Source organism: Coturnix japonica, chromosome Z (genome assembly GCF_001577835.2).
Source record: "Coturnix japonica isolate 7356 chromosome Z, Coturnix japonica 2.1, whole genome shotgun sequence".
NCBI lineage: Eukaryota > Metazoa > Chordata > Aves > Galliformes > Phasianidae > Coturnix > Coturnix japonica.
Window position 1 is genome coordinate 18,420,330 of NC_029547.1, and position 22,289 is coordinate 18,442,618.

Here is a 22,289-nt window from a genome sequence, read left to right on the forward strand (position 1 = left end):
GCTCTGTGCCTTCCACAGACACCATGTGGACAAGAAGTACTCTCCTGTTCCCAGCCTTTCCCTAGGTATGTCCACAAACAATTGTTAGGAGACAGCACTTGCACACAGAACATGTCCCCTAAGCATACCTGTAGCTCCTGCACTGGGCTTGTACAAATATCTGGTTTGCTGAGAGAAGTTGCTCAGGGAACCAAATGAGAGAAATGAATCAGATTCAAAAACAAAGAAACCCAACAAGTAATCTTTCTTGGGTCTGTTAGTTCTATGTGCACTCAATTTCCAGACCTGCGCAGTTGCACAAGCGTACTGACACAAGAGGGAAACAGTGGGAGACAGGAGAAGGGAATATTTATCTGGGAGAATTACTCAACACAGAGCTGCAGATGAAAAACTATGCTCACAGGGCTTCTCTAGGCCGTGCTGCTGATACTTGACTTCACTGCTACTGTCACACTCACAGCACCGTATGGGAACAGCAGCTGGAGGAATCTTCCTCCTGTGTGTGTTTTAAACTTTGGGCAGTGATACATGCCTTTCACTAGAATGGAAACTACTATTGTTCTGGATTTCTGACTCCATAGAAGGCATGCTATTGTTTTTCTTACTCTTTTTCAACCTCTCCAAAGTAGTTCTTATGACTGCTAGTTTCAGCAAGTTGTACTTTTGCAGCTTGTCAAGTTCTTTGCCTTTTCACAGAACACCCATCATGTGACATGTAAAGAGCTTGGATCCATTCATTAAGCAGCAGTCTCCATTTGATCCCTGTGAGATGCTGACATATGAATGCATCTTGATATGGATATACAGGAGGAAGTTACCTTCTATCCGTGACCAATCACAGAGGCTGAGATCTGTATACACACATAAACTTTCAACTTATTCCAGCAGAGAAGGGAAATAATTACAAAACAGTTCTATAGCAACATCAATACTTCATTAATATTTTCAAAGCACTTTGCAGACTTATGTGAAAACCTTTTATAGGGTTACAAACAGAAAGAAGCAAGGAAAACAATCCCTAGCTAAATGGAACTCCTAGGAGAACAACACACAGATTTGGCTTTCTATTATAAACCTTTCATGCTATAAGAAAAGGTGCTCCTTCTGATCAGTTTAAACACACTTCTGTGGTGCAAGACTATTGTTGAGGACTGATTATTGCTGAGATGCTGTGTCTGAGATCAAAATCCAACTTATATTCTAGGGAGGGTGCTCATACAACCTGATCCAAAAGCAGACAGCAGTTTCTTCCTCCTTAACACAGAAGGAGCAAGCTGGAGAATGTTTCAGGGGCTGCTTTTCACAGCTCTGACTGCTTCCTCCAATATAAATGTGAAAGGTAAAGCCACAGGGAAAGTCTTAAAGCAGCAAAGAGGCAGCAGACCTTCGCTACCTACAAAGCTGACTGCAGAAATGACAGTGCCATTAGAATGTGAAATCCATAGTTAAGAGAAATGTAACATTGCCCTCTTGTGTACTGTAAGATTTTCTAACAACTCATTGAGAATAATTTACCTATTTTCTTTATCCAGAGCACTGCTAACCTACTCTTTAGCTGTTAGATTTATCAGAAATGCCTGTAAAATAAAAAAAAAGCCTTCCTAGAGAATTCAGGACTCCTTTTCATAGGGGTATCAACATCTTGGCTCACAGGGACAAAAAAAATCTAACTATAAAGATCTATCAAAGCAAAGAGTCATTTCATCTCAATGCAGTGGTACATAACTTGCACTTCACCTGCATAATCAAATCAGACATACTAGTTTTTGACACATTTAATAATTAAAAATATTTTTATGTTATTGTAGCTAACTTTCTGGCTAAGATTTTAATGAAACTAGATAGGAACTGCAGAACACAAGTGAGAAAAAGAAATCAAACAAATGTATCTGAAACTCTCAACACTGTACCATGCTTACTCAATTTTTAAGACAAGAAGATGTGAAGAAAGAATGCAGTTTCGTATGGATGAGCAGTACACAACAATGGTTAAAAGACCAGCCCAAAGACTATGTATTACAGAAGCTCCCAGCTTTGAGGATTTGCTAAACAGGGTCAGGTTTCTCTACAAACCTTAACACAAAAGCCACTGAAGCAACTCTCAGAAGAGACATTAACTACTCAACATTATTGTTCAGGCCTCCACTAGAATCAGTTCCGTGCTTGAGATTCTCCTCTTTTTTATTGTAAAATCCTCTACTTTTCTACAGCATCCTTGCCAGTTTTTCTGCCTCTTCCATGTAATTTGGTCACTTAACACCAGCCTGACCACATATAATCCTGCGATATTCCTCAGGAGTTTCATCTGAATAAATTTGTTGTTCATCTGTTACTCATTGGTAGCCAGGATGTATAACTGGTTTCTTATCAGATCACAAAACCAATTTACATATTCTGAAGCTATTACAGTCTCTGGATCAATTTCAAGAGAAACAGACTGGAAAAAATAACAGTTGCATGGTAATTTAGTTACAAATCAGCAAAGCCTTGTGGAATTACTTACGTTGTTTTCTTGATTTTTGTTATTTTGAAGAAGAGTGATGACACAATTGTGGATGAAGAAGGCAAGTGTTAGAACCCCTGTGAGCTGAGGGAACAGAACTCTAAATTCTAAAGAAGGGGAGAAAAAGTGTTAGTAACTTGCTTCTGTGAAACAAACAGTGTCAATATGCAGGTGACATATTATATGGTAGAGTCTACTCACAAAAGCAAGAATGATCATGTTGAAAAGGGACAATCTGTCCTTAACCGTAGCCAGCACAAATATTTAATTAGGAAGTACAAAACGCATGAAGATGGCAGTTACTACATTACACAGCCTCCAGGAAAGTTTCTTGCATGACCCCAGCCACTAAAGTCTACCAGGTTAATTTAGGTTAAACATACAAGCCTTCCTGCTTCTCAACAGTGTGACTGCAGAGCATTTTTGAGGCAGGAATTGGTTCCACAGCAGCTATAAATGTTCTGGTCTCCAGAAATGGAAATGAGAGGAAAGCTACTGTATGCTCTGTGAGTTACCTCAGTTTTGAAAATGATGAAGATTAGCAAGCTGGTTATGCTTCCGTAAGAAAACTGCCATATGCAAATGTTAGATACGCTACTTCAAAATCAGGGTATGGGCCCCTTCTCTAACCCCTTGTAGCATCTATGGTGCCTTTTTTTTTTCACTCTTTAGCCTCCAGAATTTATCAATGCCATGACATGATTAAAGCACCATCTTTGTTGATATTACAAAAGGATATGTATACACTTGAGAGAGTTACAGGAATTGGAGATCCCAGAGCTAGCTCAGCTTCTGGAAAACATCCAGCAATATAGCAAAACACTCATCAGATGCTCAAAAACAGAACATGCAGAGCTCTATATAAGAATATCTACATCAGCTTTCTCTAAACTGCTATGAGGTGAGCAAGTTAAAAACACTTCAAGAAATTAACAAAAAGGGCACAACAAGGTTGACATAATATACCTTCCATATGGCTGGATTCACTGTATTTTCAGTACCTAACAAGCATGACATGCTACCAATAGATTCAGAGTGCAGGTTTTGGGCTTATTTTCCATCCAGTACTTTAATGTCCATAGTAAAAACTGAACAATCAGATTCAGAATTTCTCTCACCATTGTTTTCCCCATCACTACAACAACTTGCTGGGTACACCAGTTCTTACAAATGTAATGCTATTTATCAGAGGGACCAATTCAATTCAATATAGGACAATCTGATCTAGTGAGTGGCAACACTGCCTGTGACAGCAGAGTTGGAACTGGATGGTCTTTAAAGGCCCTCCCAATCATCCCATGATTCTATGATAATATTAGAAGACATAACTCCTGTAAAGAGCAGGAAAAAACAGCTTAAGAACTGGCACCCATCTCTCTTTTGAAGTCTCCTAATCCAAGAAATTGATCTCTATAGACTATTCTCTTTGTTCAGTAGGATTGTTCATACAGACATAACATTTCACAGAGTGATTTATAATGTCCTGGTGAGAGCAGGGGAAAGCAAAACAACATTCAAGAAATGAAAAAAAGATACCAGAAAGATAACAGCTGTTTGAAAGTGAAGACTCCTCAACCTCTAGATGCAATTTTAGACATCACTTCCTTACTCTGCTTACCTCACAAAGGTGTTAAGAGGTGAACAAGACATAAATTGTTTTAGAAAGTCTTAAGCCCTTCATACATATTTCATTACATTCTTAACTATCTTACCTGGTACAAAAAATTCATTCTCTGTAAACCAGTTGAATTCTAAGTGGATTCCCAGGTGAGCAGCCTTTACAGTAACCAAGAGAACTAAGTAGATAACTGAAACCGAACCTACAAAAGACCAAACAAATAGCAAGAGGCAATAGAAAGTATTTTTGCTTTGCTTTTCTTTGATCCATCCAACCAGTTACCAGTAGCTGAAATTTTCAGGTGATACTCACTCTTAAAAACACAGAATAGTTTTAAATTTTCTTTTTGTTTCTTTCTTTTTTTATTTTTATTTTTTATTTTTTTAAAATATGTCAGAGAGAAAGAGCAATGCACTTGCACTGAATGCACACATTAAGCACGTTCAACATTCTCCATATGCTGCACTAGTCACGGTGAACCAGCAGTCCCTCATGCTGGCTAGGTAGGGAAAGCTCCAGATGATTACAAATGGATCCTAGATTCAACTATCAGGATTCTAATCTGACTTGAGACATAGCTGGCCACAGACAGCACAGCTATCTCAATGTCCATTCATTCAGTCCTTGACTGAATAGCCCAGTGAGAGATGAATTAATGCTTACTACAGTTGTCAACTTTATACTGGGAGATAAAAGTTTGATAACAATGTCTGATAACTACTGCTTTAAAAAATGTCATGATCATAACCTTGGAGAATAACCTTTGGTGATAATGCAGGATTTGAACTCCGACTCATTGGTCCAAAGTCATTCAGCAAAAATCTGCACTCTAAAGGATTATGAATAAAATTAAAGTTTACACAAATGCCTTGCTGTGTCTGCCTGTGAGACAGAGTATGAACATGGCTTCTGTCACTTAGAAGAGAGGGGAAGAAGAATAATAACTACTCAAAAATTTAAGGAAACACTGCACCAGTAATTAAGGCTATTTTGATGCAATCTCCAGGTCAATAATACTGTATTATTGCCAACGCTACAAGATAAGTTCCAAAAATACAGTCAAAGACTAAGAAGATAAAAGGTTCTGTTCTTTAGGATCTACTTAACAGTTAAAACTCTCTGTAGTTTCCTCTCAATTCAGGTTTCCATAAGCATGAAGATTAGCAAGAGTTTTCTACCAAGATTCATTTTAGCATATGAAAAATAGCTTTTCCAATTCCTGCCTGAAAAACTTACAAGATTTACAGAAGCTAAAGCATCTTTGAACACCTGCATTAAATAATAGTCAATTGGAATTACGAGAAAATTCATTCTTAACCCTCAACTTGATATTGTATATAAACCTCCTACTTCTCAGAAAGAACCTCTATTACCTACTCAATTTTCTATATTGTATCTCCATTTATTAGACCAGCAATAGCAGCTACAAGCTCTAATTCACTGTCACACTGGCTAAATAAGGTCCTCGGTTCCCTGCCTGTTATGTTCTTTACAATACAATTCCATTTTTTCACATAGTTCTGTGTTTTCCTCTTGTTTCTTTTCTCCCTTCTCTTCAGCATGGGCTCCAACGCAATGCCTTCCAACATCAAGAAAAGTAACTGCCCACACTATCACTAACACACTTTATCTACTCTACCATTCCCAACTGCTCTGTTCTTCTATCTCAATGCACAAAAGCAAGGAGAAGTCACAGTTTTTGTCTTTGTAGTACAGAACATGCCAGAAGCTGAGCTGAAGCAAAGCATGGCAGCAGGTTACAAGGAGTGACTGTGAATTAATACATTGATTAGTGTCAAATTACTTCAGGTTTGTAGTAATCACTCTTTGGAAATAACTGCCTGTTGAAATACCAGATAAGGGTTGGGCCAAAGTAGTACATATCAAACACTGCACTGCAGTGTGTACCACAGTTTGGGAAAATCCATTGCAAATACAACTGAACTTATACAGGATTATCAAGGGAGCAAAGGAAAAAAGAATTATTTCCTACTAACCACAAGGCTCAAGCAAAGCAGAGCGGAAAGTCTGCAGGTGATTAACAAACTAACCTATGAAATGCCCAAGATATGATACTGCTGCCAAACTACTCACTGGAGTAGCTTTCAGTGTTTTCTATATCCTTCAACCACAATAAATCAATTCTTTAGTAGTACTTGTTACCTACCCAGGACATTAAATTTCGCAAAGAAGGATGGAGACTTCAGATTTAGGAGGGGCAGAAGAACAGCAACCAAGTAAAATGGTACTGTTTGTGACTTGCTCCACCACTCTTCGAAGAGCTGAAAACCTGTACTGTTGCCAGAAGAGAACATCACACTCTGGTTCTGTGGCGGGTGCCCAGTAGCAGCATTTGGACAAATGACTGGAAAGGAAAATAAAAATATACCTAGATGAAAAGAATTTCACTTGCACATAATTTTCATTGCTAAGATCCCATAATTTCTGGATCATGCTTTACATCTAGGAAGAAGAACCAAAAGCAACGTTAAGCAGCTCAGGTCTTACTTTCTGTTTGTTATCAGCACTTCAATGCTACAGTTTCCCTGCTATGCACCTTGTACTATATGCTGAGCACAACAGAGACACTCACTTGTTTGCAGCCTGAGTTTTGGCACAGTCTCCGGGGTGACTGCAGCCATATCCTGAGCCTACACACATCTGCCTGAATTCAGCCAGAACAGCAAACCTCTACATTTGACTTCATCCTTAGCATTGTGATCTGTCTTGCACCTTTAATGTCATATTAACAAATGCAAACACATCTGTCTACAAAAGAACCTGCACTAATGCACGTTGCCTGGGAACACACAAACAGCTTGACGAGAAAGCTATGATGACCAGTGACAGGTCTAAAACTCTCGTACCAAAGCAAACAGACTCTCATCTTGGTGCAACATCAGGTTGCAAGTATGTCACTTCCAGACAACAGAAGCAATATAAGAAATATACCCATAATTCTGTGAAAAGAGAATGTCAAATTCCTGTTACACGGTAACACCTGAACAGCACCTCAACAAGTGACTGGAACAAAACCAACCAAGCATAAAAGATCCTGTGGTGGAAATATACCTCTTCACTTCTGGTTAATATTTCTTTCTAATGCATGTCTAAAAAGTTACATGTTGAAATACAAACCTGTCTTACAGTTCTCATTATTTCTCCTTTCCAGCCTTGGCATCCCACGGTACTTTATAGCCTGTCTCCTACACTGCCTTCATGAATATTTTGTTACAAAGGCAGAAGTGTATGAAGTGTTCTATCAAGTTTTTTGAGACCCTTATGTTGCTTCCAGTATTCCTACTTTCATTTCATTACTTATAAGAGGATTGCTTCACAGACCTCAAAAAGTGCATTTGTTTTCTGTGATCTCCTTGCTATCACCACATACCATGCCAAGAGACATCTGACTATCCAGCAGTGCTTAGTTCTGTGCAGACCCTACAATGAATCTTCCAGTAAGTGGAGGATGCTGTGGAATAGTGGAATATGTTTTTTGCTAACTTTGTCTTTAAGTTACATCTGCTGCTGCCAGAGAATGGGATGAAACAGGAGGAGCAGGAGAGACCACAAGAGAAAACACAGCAGCAGATTCTAAATCCTTGCTGATAAGGACTTATGGAGAAACAGAGTTAAGAGCTAGCTCAAATGCAAATCAACTGGTTTTCAGATTCATTTCTTAATTCCCTTGCCTGACTCCAAATAGCTGCTCTCCAGAAACACTACTACAGCTGGTGTGACACAGCTGCATGGCTGGTTCTGAAGTGTTTCCCCACCCCTGTAAGAGCTTAGAATAAAGAAAACTTTCTGCTTCATAAAATAGAACTACACTATTAAATAAAGCATTACATAAATACAACATTAAATAAATCCTGCAGAGTTACTGAGGAGCAAGGATGCCCAAGCCAAGAATTTCCAACAGAAAACACACTTGCTGTGCCTCAGTTTCAGGGTGCAGAAGTTAAGTTTCCTTAAGGAAATTCCTCATCACACAACTGTTAAGTGATCCAACATTCGTGGCTTTTAGGAGTACCTAGATGGGTATACACTAACTTGTAATTTGTTTCTCAAGCCTTGCTCTGCTCCTCCCCCACCGTTTCATTTTAAATCATTAATCTTTCCAAGTGTGGTTAACTGTAGAAGAAGCACCAGACAGAAAACATTAGCTTTCTAGAAACACAGTCAGAACTTAGTTTATACATTTTATAATTGAAACGTGTTAAAATCTATGCATGAAAACTGCCTTGAACTTCCCTTCTTTCCAAACTAGTAAGTGCTTCTTACCTTTGTTACTTCCATTAGTTCCTGGAACAATATCTGTTACATTGATATCATGAACAAAGTCTGAAAAGAAAAAAATAAAACCGTATTAACAATGTTCTGATCCTTCTATTAGGCTTTTATCTGCTCACTTAACAAAAATGTTAAAGAAACATTTAGAAAAAATAACATCAGAGCTGCAATATGCAATTAGCGCTCCTCACCAACCTCAGATGGGTATTGCAAGGACCACTGCACCACTTTGTTCTCAGCAGCCCCCTCCATCTATGAAGTACCCAAGCACACCCTTTCAGCTGCTCATTCCTATTCCCCCAGCACACTTCCACCTGTCACAGATCCTAGTCTGCAGTGTTGCATAGTAGATTAATGAGGAGACACATCTCAAAAATTCTCTTTTGGGACGGGGGAGAAAAAAAACAACAAATAAAAGGTGTACTCAACCATAACCCTAATCCATACAATATTATATAGAAAAAGCTTTCCCTACTCATTTTTTCTAATCCCTTTTCAACGCCAGAAGGATGGGTTTTGTGTTTTTATTTATTTTTCCATTTTGTTCTTTAAATAAGGTCATGTCAGGAAAATAGTTTAAGTCTCAGTGTCATCTCTCATAATATTTTATTTCATAATTCCTTATAATTCCTGCAGAGACTGAAGGAACTGGGGCTGTTTAGTCTGGGGAAGAGGAGGCTGAGGGGAGACCTTATTGCTCTCTTCCAGTATCTGAAAGGTGCTTACAGTGAGAGCGGGGCAAGTCTCTTCTCACTGGTGACAGGTGACAGGACAAGGGGAGATGGCCTCAAGTTGTGCCAGGGTTAAGTTTAGGTTAGATATCAGGAAATCTTCTTTACAGAAAGGGTAGTTAAGCACTGGAATAGGTTCCCCATGTAGGTGATTTAGTCACCATCCCTGGATGTGTTTGAACACCATTTGGATGTGATGATCATGGGCATGATTTAGCAGAAGGCTGCTAGGGTAGAATGGTTAGGTTGTGGTTGGACTCGATGTTGTTTAACATCTTTCCCAACCTGCGCAATTCTATGATTCTGTGATTCCTATGTGGAGATCTTTTTCAGTAACCTGGATCATTTTGAATAGTTTCATCAGCACAAACAAGGAGGGGGTGAACATATAAACTGGAAAGAAACAAGTCAGGATTGAGTTTGGATTTTTTTTTTTTAAAGCCCAACAACGAAAGCACATTTTTGAAACTACACCAAGAAGCCTGTACTCACTTGCAAGTCAGACAGCTGGTACTTTGTCATTCATTAAAAACACATATTGAGAAACTGGCTTTGAAAACATGTAAGTGACTATGCCCATAAATCCACACTTACTTATTCTCACTTGACTTTTCACAGAAAGTAACAAAATCAAGATTAATAAATGGGACAATCCTTTCTGAGTATATACCAAATTCATGATCTTTACGCAAGATGGCTGTTTAAATTAACTAAAGATTAATACTTACTGTATATAAACTTTCCTGTGTTGAACAGAAAGTTGGACATAAGTACCCAATAAACAACCATGGCTCCAACAAGAGATACCATAGAAAATAAGAGGCTTGACCACTGACCAAAAGATCCAAAATAATACTTGCAAACATCTGGAAATTCCCAGTTTGACGTATCTGTTAAAGCTGAAGAAGATTAGAAGTAAATAAACAAACAAACAAAACAGAAATCTAAACAAAATGTTAAATTATAGAAAGACTAGTTGATTTTTTCAGAATTTTTACACAAATTCATAGGGTTTCCAAGGGCTAAGAAGATTGCTATTAAATTTTAAGTACAACATTCATAGTGCTCTTCTTCAAACAGGTTATGATGTTAATGTTGCTTGTTCCACACAGGGAGACTAAAGAACTAAAGGCTTTAGCTTGAGGAACTGCAGCAATCCTGAAGTTACTTCGAGTACCTTCAGAAGCACTGGCACTAAGGAAGTGGGGCCAAAAAAAATGCACACTTGCATTTGCTGCTAAGCCTTTCTGCAGAAGTTACAGCAGAATATACCTGACCATGAACTGGTCTTCAGCAGTATTTGGAAATAACCTGTCACAGGCTGGAGCAGTAAGACTTAACTGGCTTTACTTGAACAAGTAAGTTGGTAGTTTATGTGTTAAAGAACAAGAGATATGAGTTTTGAACAATAAAAGAACGCACAAAGCAGATATACCATCAGTGATGCAAGCATACATAAATTGCATCCAACACAGACTGCAGAGCACATAAATGCCTTTAGTTGTGCATATTTCAGAGACAGCAGAACTGTAGCTCTCAGACAGCTAAATGACAACAAGAACCTTATTCCTTTCCAACTGGAAGCAATTCATTTTTTACATACAAACATTTTAGTAGTATAGGCATACAACAAACTATCAGAACTCCGTATTTCACACTTTCGTGGAAATATTTGCATTATGAAGCTTACGTATCATTTTCCGTGATTTCACAACTCTGTAACAGCAATAAAGTGTCAAAATGCCCATCAGTATGATGAGAATGATTCCAGAAGTAAATCCTGCCTGTTTAGAGGGAAAAAAGAAAATACAATATGTACCAATAGCACTGCAGAAAGATGAAGAGCAAGCCATGTTGCCAAAAACATTTTCAGGAGCATATATTTTTCATATTTTTACCTGTTTTATTCCCCATGGGATACTTAATATAGATGTACCCATCATTGTGTTCCATATCATAAATCTAGGAAGAAAAGTTAAAAAGTCAGCGAATGGTTTTTGAAAGACTCTTATTCCATACTACTTTCTTAGATAAAATATGAAACATTAAAAAATAATTCATTTTATGGCTACTGTATGAGAAGGTGCTTAACATACATTGTCACTATACTGGAGTTTTTACCATGGCCATCTGTGCAACTGTCAACTTTAAAAGCAGTTCCTAATGGACTATATACATAGATTTCATCAGGAGCTGGAAGTACGTGATCAGGAGCAATCTAGCAAAAGAATAAAAAGGAATAATTACTAGTAGCATCAAAATAAATATTACCCCAAATTCAGCAAGTCAACTGCTGTAAAACAAAATCTTTCCAGGAAAAGTATATTTTAAAAGAAAAAAAGAAGGTGGAGCATGATTTTTTCATTTTTTGGGGGTGGGGGCATTAAAAACTGTTATTTGGATTCTTAGCTAAGCAGTAGAAAAACAGATTTTTATCTCAAAAAGACTGGTAACATACAGAGCTCAATCATACAGACACAGCTCAATCACCACAACTGATCCATGCTTAAATCCTCCTTACAGAGGACAGCAAGGAGAACACCTATTCAGGCAGCCTGGACCATTCTTCCAAAATTAAAACTGTATTTTTTTCTTAGATGGTAAAGACAGAAGGATTTGATCTTGACTTGTGCTAACAGGAAACTTTGTTAAGGTTACTAGATAAAGTTACTAGATATCTACTTCAAAGCCAAACTACAGATTAATTTCCCCCCTACCATTGTTCGTACATCTTTTATATACCTAGGCTGTGGAAGACCCAACATTCAGTTCATCTGGCCCTGTCTTTGTCTCACCAATGCCTTGTCTGAAGGAGATGTGAGCCTGCTATAGTAATGAATCCGCTTATTCATCGCTGAAGCTTCGTCAGAGACTCTTTGCATGTCATCATTGGCGCTGACTATGTTTGTAGGCTCCACATGAAATGGTCTAAAGGAGGGGAATGAAAAATGAAAAGAAAGGAAAATGTTTAGCAATCCTGTACCATAAGAGGTAACATAATTCAGAGAACAGCTTAGAATCACTCAAGCCACATCTGTCATTCACTGACAAAAAAAAGTGCTGTGAGTGAAACCATCAAATCTTCATATAATCTACATTGCTCAGATTCTGCACAGCAACCTAACATCAAAATTCAGACCTAATATCCTGTTTATTAGCTCTCAGCAATGAATCACATCAGAAATATAATGTTAATGAGTTTGGCCAAGCATATTAGCATTTGTAACGTGTGTTGCCAGAACTAGCAATGAGGAACAGAGCTAGAAACAGAAGGTGTGAGTAAGGCAGGAACAGAAAGAAGGCAGAGGAAAAGAGGAATGAGCAGAGGTAATGAGAACCAGTCAAAAAAAATGGCTGGGAACTAATAATCTAGCCAAAAACACTGCATAAAATTGTGTTTAATGCAGATGGAACCAAGCCCAAATAAGTAAATGTGATACTTTTAAGCCAAAGAAACCAGGACTAGATTTTGCCACTGAACAGTAGATGTTCACTTTCAATTCTGAATCACCTTCAGATTTCCTTTCAAATTTAGGCTAATTACATAGAACAAGATTCCCAATAACAGACACCCCACAGTTCAGACATACCCTCTTAAAAACAGAAATACAGCAGGAAGGTGGCCTCCCTTTCCCTCTTCTCCAGTAATACAGATACTGCAGGTATGGTCACGGCCACTGCAGAAGAATGCAGCCACCCCCACCAAAGTTTTCTCTATGTGTACCTACACATGGAGCAAGCAGAGTGACAGCTGTAGTTTTTCCCGCTCCTGATGCTACAATACAAATCTCTAGCAGAGATTTTGACATGTTTAAGGCCAACAACTAAATCAGCAATAAATCCATGCCATTTTTACTGTAATACAACCACGGTCTATTTGAATGGCATTCTCAGTACACCTTTGTGGTTCACACCTACAAAGAAAGGAAACCCCTCCTGCCACAGCTCTCAGAAACAAAGGTTTCACTCTTATCTCATGTGAGTCATTAAGCATTTGCTTCCCTTTTATCTGGAGGAAAGAAAAGGAATATTGCAGTGAAGGCAGCTGTGATACCTTTGAAGAGATTCTGCTAAGTCTTTGAGTTATAGCATGGCCTCATTCCCGAATGCTAAACAGGCACAGCAGTTATGAATATTTGTAGGAAATATATAAACCAGTAGAGAAACATCTAAACAATCAGAGAAAACTATCACTTCTTTCCAAGTTAATCATTCTTTCCTTCATCTTAAGAGATCGTTACTTATATCTTCCTTCACTACAGAAAGAATTGCTTACACTTGCTAAACCATTTCACATACACCACAATGAAAAATATTTCATTAGAAGAGCTGTAAAATAAAGTTTGATGCACTGAAAAAAGGAAACGTAGTATTTTTGAATGCCTCCTCAAATGAACTTTTTTTTTTTTTTTTTTATTATTACTAAAACACAAAATATAACTGAAAGCATGCTTTGCAAATTATACGGCTGCTGCATAGAGCTAAGAGCTTCATGAGGACTACTCTATCCCCATGTCAAGTTAATGTTATTAATACATCCCCTAAATCTTCCTTTGTTGGTATGAAGTAAGTTACACTGAGACAAAGTCCACATTCTGCTTTAAAGCAGACATATCTACAGCAAAGACTTCTTTCAGCACAGTGTTCAACAACTGCTGACATGGCCAACAAAGGGAATTATTCCAGACTGGGATACACTGGTAGATTATTTTCCAGGCAACTGAAGTTAAAGCCAATGATTATCTTAAAGGCAAAACAACAGCACACATGAATACAACATCCTATTTTATGGGGAAAGCCGTAGTGGTGGTTTTTGATCAAGTGAGTATTAAGAAAAAAAAAAAAGTGATGTACAGCAGAAATGTATCTTTTAGTAAGTAGGGAATTCTTTAAACAAAGAAATTTCATTTTCTCCAGGATTTTGAGCATAGACTGGATTGAATAAGCAATATAACACTATACTATAAAACAGAATAGAATGATTTAGAATCAAATATATGGTTGCTGGAAACAAACAAACAAAATAACTCCAAGGAAATATTGTGTTTGCTTTCTGCCTGGAGGAGTACATGTTTAATGCAGACAGTACTTGGGTGATTTCCCTTGCCATTCCCTTCTGGTGTACATCTGTTGAGACTGATAATGATCTAAAGTAGTAATTGATGTTTTTTCCCCCTCAGAATACCAGTGTATGGAACTCCAGTATTGAGCAAGTGACTGTGATAAGACAGACTGATCCCTTGTCAGTTCTACAGTTGCTACAAGTCTCCCTGAAAACATTTGCAAGTTAGGTGGGCAGACTGGGATATAATCTTCCTCTTTGATCTCCTTGGGCGTAGGTAGCCCTCTTCTTTAGGATCAAGGCCATTACCCAGCCCCTTGTCAGATCAAAGACTGGCTGCAGGGCAAAATCAGGCATGTCCAAGAAGCTCTCAAGAGAGTACTTCAAGATCTTCAAAGCCCAAAGTAGGAGTCATTTTGGGCTGCATTTTGGCAAACACTTTCTTAGGGACCTTAAGCATAGTAGCCAAGCACCAAGTACATACAAGCATCTGCAGCTGCAACAGATCCATAGAAAACTTCCTGATTTATGTAAGCAACCTCACCATATCACTTGTGGCAAAATGAATATGAAAAGGATGCAGGACAATGTGAACCGCAGGAAGGGGAGAAGTTACATGACTAAAGACTGTGAATATTCATGCAGAACAGTACAGACAATTACTATGCACTGAGATAGATGACAGTATCCACAAATGTGTTATATCCACACCAACAAACACAGTTACGTCTTGTATTTCAATTACCAGCATGAAAAACAGTGTTCTTTTTAGCAGGACAAACACACCAGCAAAACACAGCTGTTTTCCACAATAGAGTGAGTAGAGACTACATGCAGGATCCCATGGCAGGAGGTCCATACCTCCCACACATTAGCCCCTGCACATGCACTTCAGAAACCATTCCCCACAAACCTGTAATTATGCTCATCTACGACTTATTTCTCTCACAAAGAATACAGTTAATGAAAATCTAATGCCTGTCTATGAAAAGAGAGGAGAGGGATCTTGTCCAAACTTCCTCACTTTATGAAATTGGGTAGCAAAGGAAATGAAAAGAGATGCTCATTATTAGAGGTGTTTCCAAGTATAATGCTGTGTAAACCTCAAATGTTGGATTTGGAAGGTTGGGGAAAGAACAGAATAAGTAATTTTGTTTCACAAACTACACATAATCTCACAGCTGCTAGCACCTGTAAGGTGACATCTCATTTCTGGATATTTTCAGAAATGCACTATATTTTGCAGAGCAGTGGAGCAGTACAGCAAATACCTACCTTACTTTTTGACTGAAATATTTTTAAATAGCAAACAACTGCTTCTGGACACCTGGTTAAAAGGTAGTTTTTGGAGAACTAAGCCCTTACAATGTAATTTTTTTATACCATTTGAATGTGTTTTAGATCCACGTTATTGTCTTAATAACTTTTCATAACTGAATAATAGGAATAGCACAATTTATTTCTTGCCCTCCAAAAAGACCACAAGAAGCTTATTACACAGATTTCTTCAACAAACCCCACATCTGTTAGCTTCTTTTTCGGGAGTTTGAAAGGATTATTGTACAGAAAAAAACCAGTAAATTCCTTTTGCCTTTTTACTGAGTGACCAAATTATTAAAGGATCACTGTATAGTGCACAGAAGAAACTAAGAAATGAAACTGCTTCATTGTCATGGAAATTAAAGTAAGGTGCAAAAGTCATACAAAAAACTATAGATATAGATATTGACCATGAATTCATAGGTTGCAATTTCTTCCATCTATCTGCATAAGATCACTGCAGATGTTATTGTACTTACCTTGAGGAAACTAGTTCCAAACAATTCCATGACTTGATTTCTACCATCTAAGCAGTCTGAATTTTAAGTCATATGCTTATGGTCTTTATTCTCTTGGCAACTTAACCTTTTCCCATATTCATATTTACCACTGTAATTATAATGACAAGTGCGTGACCACACAACTATCTTAAAATACTTGTTGGAAGAAGAACCACAATAATCCTTTGGGGGATTCATACTGGTTTAGCAAATAAAAAAACACAAGCTTTGCCATACCACATTTTCAAGCACCTTCCCTCTACTTTGTTAAAGGTAAAGATATTCTAGATGTCTTGTTAGGGAGTAGTAAGATGAGGAATTATTAGATATATTAGTGACATAATTTGGGGGGTTGGACTCGATGATCTCTAGAGGTCCCTTCCAACCCCTACAATTCTGCGATTCTGTGACATAGAAAAACGAAAACGAAGCAATGAAATAAAAAGTTAATGTGGATTTGGAGAACTAAAAGCATGAATGCAGAAACTGTAGCTGCTGTGCAGGTCAGCCTTAACCATTATCTGATTTTTTTTTTAAGTTAAGAGAAATCTTAAAATGAAAAGGAAATTCTTTTGCATGAGAAAAGCTTATCTGACTGCCACCTACAGACACAGTTTAATTTGTAACTGTTTAATTCCACCTACTGATCTTTCCTACATTGTAAAAGAACATTATGGAACTTCAAAAGGAACTGGGGGGGGGGGGGGGGGGGGGGAGGGAAGGGGAATAAGGGTGAAACACAGAGGGCTTGATCTTCCCTTAAAAGGGGCGCTGTTTTTCATATGCAAAACAATACATTGACAAAAAGTATGTTTAAAGAGCATTTAGAAGAAAAAAACCTGCTATCCCTTGAGTACAATAAGCATCAACCAGCCATTATAATGACAGCCTGGCTTTCAAAGGGCCCTACAAAACAGGAAAACAAACCTAACAGAGTGCAAGAAATTCAGGTCATTGTGAAGAACTCCCTTTGAGAATGTTAAAAGTAGCTCTGTATTTTGCCCAAAATACCAGGAGAATACTAGATAAAGTAATTTACAATTCTATTAAGAAAAGCAATTTGTTCTTTGTTCTTATGTAAACAATGAAAAACATGCCTTTCAAAAATCCCAAATCCTCCAAGCTTTAATGAAAACCAAGTAATTATGTTAAGTGCAATCAAAACCCAAAGCCCCAGAAAAGGAGCAGAACAGTATTAAAAAAGGACAAAATAAATTTTAAAAGATTACACAGAACACTCCGATAGTGATCTCAAAGCTTAATAGGGACTCTGAACATTTGTGGTAAGTGATCACACGTGTACATCCCATTACAGTTTCTGAACAGTGAGTTAAAAAAGGAGCAGCTGACAAACCCCTCTCCCTTCAGCTACATCTCCCTGAAGATCAAAAGAGCAAGCCCTTCCAGTCACTCTTCCAAGACTACAAAGTCCCCAGTATTGCTCTGACCATGTCAAGGCGAACTCTGATGGCCCGCTTCTTCCTCATTCCTTGTTCTAAAGATCATAGAATCATAGCATCATTAAGGTTGAAAAGACTTCAAAGGCCATCTAGTCTGTTCATCTACCACCAGTGCTGCCCACTGCACTGTGACCATTAAGCAGGACACCTACATGTTTCTTGAACACCAGGGATAGTGATTCCACAGCTTCTCTGGGCAGCCTGTTACAATGCCCAATCACTCCAATCACTCTGAAATATGTGCTACACCTTCCAATACGTAAAGATGGGGGTTCAACCTTGTTTGGCACCACAATGATTTCCAGGCCTTTCTGATATCCCAGGTCTGATGCCCCTTGTCTTTGTGCCTCTGTGTGCTTGGAAGACAAAAGACTAGGATGTTCTAAATGGAAGAAAGAACTTAAGGGTGAAGCAGTAAGGACAAAGAGAATGGATATGCGAAGCTGGAGATTGTGGAGGTGGAAACATAATCCAGGAACAATCACTGCTTTTGGAGAGAGAACTAAGCACCATGTGTGTTATAACATTTTATGAAGTTGAATCATCAAATTTAAGAAGTCACACGTAAAATGAAAAGCACGATAAGGAATGAATACCTAACTTCACTTCTGAAAAGTGGATCTTGGCTTTTCGATATATCACAGAGGGGCAAACTTCTCCCATTACTTCTTGAAACTCACTGCTCCTCCAACACAATGCATGCAGTCTTCAGCACAAAGAGCTCCCCAAAACCTCTATAAAAATTAGCAGTCTTTCTGTGTTAGAGGAGCCACGAGGGGCTCAGCCCCTCCACAGGAATAAGATGAAGTAAAAATGTAGTTTGCACGACCCCTTTTTCCACCTACACCGTCTTCTAATCTTTATATACACTGTCCTGTGCAGGCCCACACCTGTCTTCCATTGTTCCTCTGTGCTAACTCCTACCTTTGTCTTCCCTCCATCTTCCTTCCCTTTCCCTCACACAGATGAGAAGCTGTTTAGTCCTGGCTAACATACGTATAACCTCAAGGCTTTCTAAAGCTACAGATCCAGGCTGAGACAACAGGAATTTACTAACCTCGAGAACTCTTGCTGAAGGGGCCGTAAGTAAAAGGAGTTTGAGTACAACAGTGCCACCTTCAGTTTCTACAGGAAGCCTGCAAGCCTGAAATAGGATGATTGATGGAAACAGAAATAAAAAATAAATAAAATGAGGCAAAGGAGTAAAACCATTGTCCTAAAGAATAGGGCTATTCCCTTTTGTAAAAAAGTGGAGCTGCTGTCTCCAGCTAACACAAGAAGGGCAGTTCTCATTCTGATCTTAGTTTTGATTTAACAACAAACAACAGCTCACAAAATCTTAACTTCAATAACAGAGGAATCCTCCCACTCTGAGCTCCTTTGAGGAACTGAGGTGTTAAATTGTAGGAAAATATTACTAGATGTAAGAAAATTATTGCTTAGCTTGATAAATATTATTTTTGCAGACAAAGCAAAAAAAAAAACACAAAAAAACCTGCTCTTTTTCATATCTGCTCAGTCTAGAAAAAAACAATCCAAAAAACACTATAGCTTTCCTAAAGACAAAATATTTCCTCATTATGAACTAATAACATATTCTTCCCTGTATCACCTTCAGAATGCACACACAGCCATTCGCATATGTGAACAGCCATTTACCTACTGCATCTGGCGAACTTTCTTGCATAAACCCAACATTTCACTTTGTTGTGTTATATAAAAATCATCACCATTCAGTATATGTACTACTCATTCAGCGTTTGAAGAGCATTTTTTTAGCTCACAAGCTGAATTCTAATTGGATAGCACTTCTTTAAATGATGTCAGTAGAAAAGTCTTATACACAAAATAAAAAGCACATTTCTTCATCTGGTGCTTAGAGAAAACATATTATAGAGACAAAATAGGAACTGTCTGTGCTTAGACCCTAGTTTCCAAATTCTACTTTATGTCTTCATAGAATTCTTTTGCTGGAAGCAAAGATTAGACAGCAAATGAATACAGAATCATTCTCCATGCCCAGCATTCCTCTTACCTTTTGCATCTAAAATCTTCTGGATTAAACTGTATGTTCATAATTCCATAATTACTTTCATCGCCTCCTACAGGAATCAAGAGAGGCTTGATATCCTCCTCCATATCTGATGAATACACTTCTTTCTTCTAGACTCTGACCGTTATTCTGAACAAAAGAAAGAAAACAAGACAAATGCAGTTAAGTAAGCTATATATCTGATATGGATTTAAGACTGGCAGAATTCCACAACTTTAGAAGCTCCTGAGGTGAAAACAAAAAACCCCTTCCATTTGCTGCTGGGAACTGTCATTTCGTTATGCAAACATCACTGGTCAAGTACTGCAGACATAACAATTTCAAAACACCCCCCACATTTAAGTAAAGTGTTCAATAAACCATTGTGCTCTGACTCTTGTAGTACAACAACAGCCAATATAAATTAAAGCACTATGACAAATGTTGCTTTCATACTGGGACTGAAAAAGTTTGCAATCTGAATTTATTTTACTTTGAACTGCCATAGCTAAAAACAAGTCCACCATGTAGGAAGTAATGTTAAGTATTTTTATGTGTAGGTCTTATCCAATGGTTTTCACAGCATGAGACTCCTTTCCAGTCCTCACTTCTCAACTTGAAGATTGCTGCGATTTTTAAAAGAGCTGTGTTTGCAAACAGCAACAGAACAGCTGAGAACAATTAATCTGAAATTAATTAGAGAATATTGTTTCAATAAATTACTTCAAACTTTACAGCAAATACACATGCAGTTTTCCAGTGTATTTCCCAGAGTGAGAATAAAGATTAAAATATAGCGGTGTATCATTCCCAGGTTCTTTGAATTAAAGACAACTTTAATTCAAAGATTCAATGCTCAATAATGCATTAATAATTATGCATTGCATGCATTCAGAACACACCAAGCTAAACAATAGAAAGCAGATGGCTTTCAAGCAAATGGAATTATATTCAACTGAATCACAGACCTTACATGGCACTTGCTACAGTCTCATGTTCAGATGAACAAACCTAACAGCTCAACTGCTCTCACTCCTGCTACCTGCTGAAGAATTCCTCAGACAGGACATATTTTTCAAACAAAAATGGCAGAGGTATCAGCTTTTCCAGTGCAATTGTTTCCTGATATTTTGTATGGTAGACAGGCTGATGGAAAGATAAATGGGAACTAGAGATGGCAAAAGATCAAAAAGGATGACACTGAATGGAATGACAGAATGAGGTGTTCTAAATCTGAATCAGTTTTGAGCTCGAGGCCTGTTGTCTACCTGGACACACATGCATGCTTGCGCAAAGGCGTATAAATTATGCAGTTTCATCTCACAGGGCCGCCAGTTCCCTCATGCCTTCAGTATCCATGACACTATATCAAGCTATAAAAGATTTGAATAAAGACTTTTAAGTTTAAAGGCATGATTTTATGTTGTTCACCTTGGCTCTGTAACGGGTCACAAAAAGTGATCAGATATAAGACAACTGTACAAGCATTCTTTGCAGTCCTTGATAGCACTACCTTTATCTTATCCTTCATTCCTTCATTTGCACTGTCATATTATCCTTTACTCCAAAGTCCTTCCCTTCTGATCATCACTGCTAGTTCTTTGGCCTCAGCTGGAATGCCTTGAATACTCTTTTTCTTTTTCACTTTACAGTCTTCTCATGACTCTCACCTCTCACATTCCTGCTCATTTCCTCTCTATTTTCCACCACTCCTACACAGTGTCAAAACTGCTTTCCAGCTTGCCTTTAACAACCACTATTTACAAAGAGATTCCTTAATTGACAGCAATATTTCAATTTCCTTTCAGGTGACACTCAGTTTCTTTCCAAATCCCATTTATAGCTTCCCTCTTGATCATTTCTCTTCCACTGATTACTCTCATATAATTTTCTACAGCTCTACGCCACCTCTTTTCTCCCTACTGACTGCCTTTATGACCTGCATACCTCCAGTTTAACTTATCTCAGTGCACTTCCTCTAGCAGCTCAATACCTTTGAAAGAAAACCATGGGATCAGAGACTTCACCTACTGCTACGACTATCCACCTGTTCCTCTGTCACTCCCAAGCCCTTCTGTACCTCCCTGATTGTACCTTGAGAAAATAGTCTTTATGGCTTTATTTTTGTTGCTTTTAATGGTAATCCCTAAAGCTTACAGCTTCCTTCTTTCTGTGTAAAACTTTACCAGAAGTCTCAAGCGGAAGACTTATAATCCAGTATTAATTGTTCCTTTTTTATTCTGTTCTGTTGTATTTTTCACCTTAACATCCTACATAATTTTTCAAACAGGTACACCCTTACCTCAGGAGCTGAGATACCTCCCTCCTGCATTTTGCAACCTCTTTTGTTTGAGTTTAAATCATGCTCAGGATTTAGCCAAAATGGGCTCTGATTTTGATGTGAATTAAGTGTCACCTCTTGTAAATAATGTATTCAAGCTTTATAATTCAATCTGAAAAATGCAGAAAGCAATGATCACCAGTATGACTTTCTCTGTACTGCAGCTGCAAAGAACCCACAACATTTTAAAATATCCCATAAAGAAGAACAATCTTTCCAAGACGTAGCATGCACTAAATTAGGCTTGAAAGCATAGTTTGGGGTTACGGCACTGTTTATTTGCCTCTTAAGGGCCAACTTAAATATAAACCCATTTCAAAAGTCTAGCTTATAAGTGCTTATTGTCCAGAACAGATAAGAGAGACTCATAACCAGCAAATTAACTACTTTACAAATAGATGCAGATATCAAAACTGTATGATATGAAAA

General features: G+C 38.0%; 1 protein-coding gene across 6 annotated transcripts in view; it reads right to left on the reverse strand.

The window, feature by feature from the left end:
• The window catches only part of SLC38A9 (solute carrier family 38 member 9), a 39,257-nt gene that overhangs the window by 13,779 nt on the left and 3,189 nt on the right, over nucleotides 1–22,289 (reverse strand). For 3 of the 6 annotated variants that reach the window (XM_015848728.2, XM_015848730.2, XM_015848729.2), the window contains exons 2-11: nucleotides 19,523–19,669; nucleotides 11,941–12,073; nucleotides 11,242–11,363; nucleotides 11,044–11,107; nucleotides 10,836–10,929; nucleotides 9,874–10,044; nucleotides 8,406–8,465; nucleotides 6,289–6,486; nucleotides 4,216–4,323; nucleotides 2,504–2,610 (exon numbers count right to left, since the gene is read on the reverse strand). In XM_015848728.2, the coding sequence (XP_015704214.1) occupies nucleotides 2,504–2,610; nucleotides 4,216–4,323; nucleotides 6,289–6,486; nucleotides 8,406–8,465; nucleotides 9,874–10,044; nucleotides 10,836–10,929; nucleotides 11,044–11,107; nucleotides 11,242–11,363; nucleotides 11,941–12,073; nucleotides 19,523–19,626 (1,161 nt within the window). In that variant the 5' untranslated portion in view covers nucleotides 19,627–19,669. Of the gene's footprint in view, nucleotides 1–2,503; nucleotides 2,611–4,215; nucleotides 4,324–6,288; nucleotides 6,487–8,405; nucleotides 8,466–9,873; nucleotides 10,045–10,835; nucleotides 10,930–11,043; nucleotides 11,108–11,241; nucleotides 11,364–11,887; nucleotides 12,074–12,735; nucleotides 12,870–19,522; nucleotides 19,670–22,289 lie in introns of those variants that run through there. The other 3 variants (XM_015848727.2, XM_032441299.1, XM_015848731.2) reach the window with 3 other exon arrangements.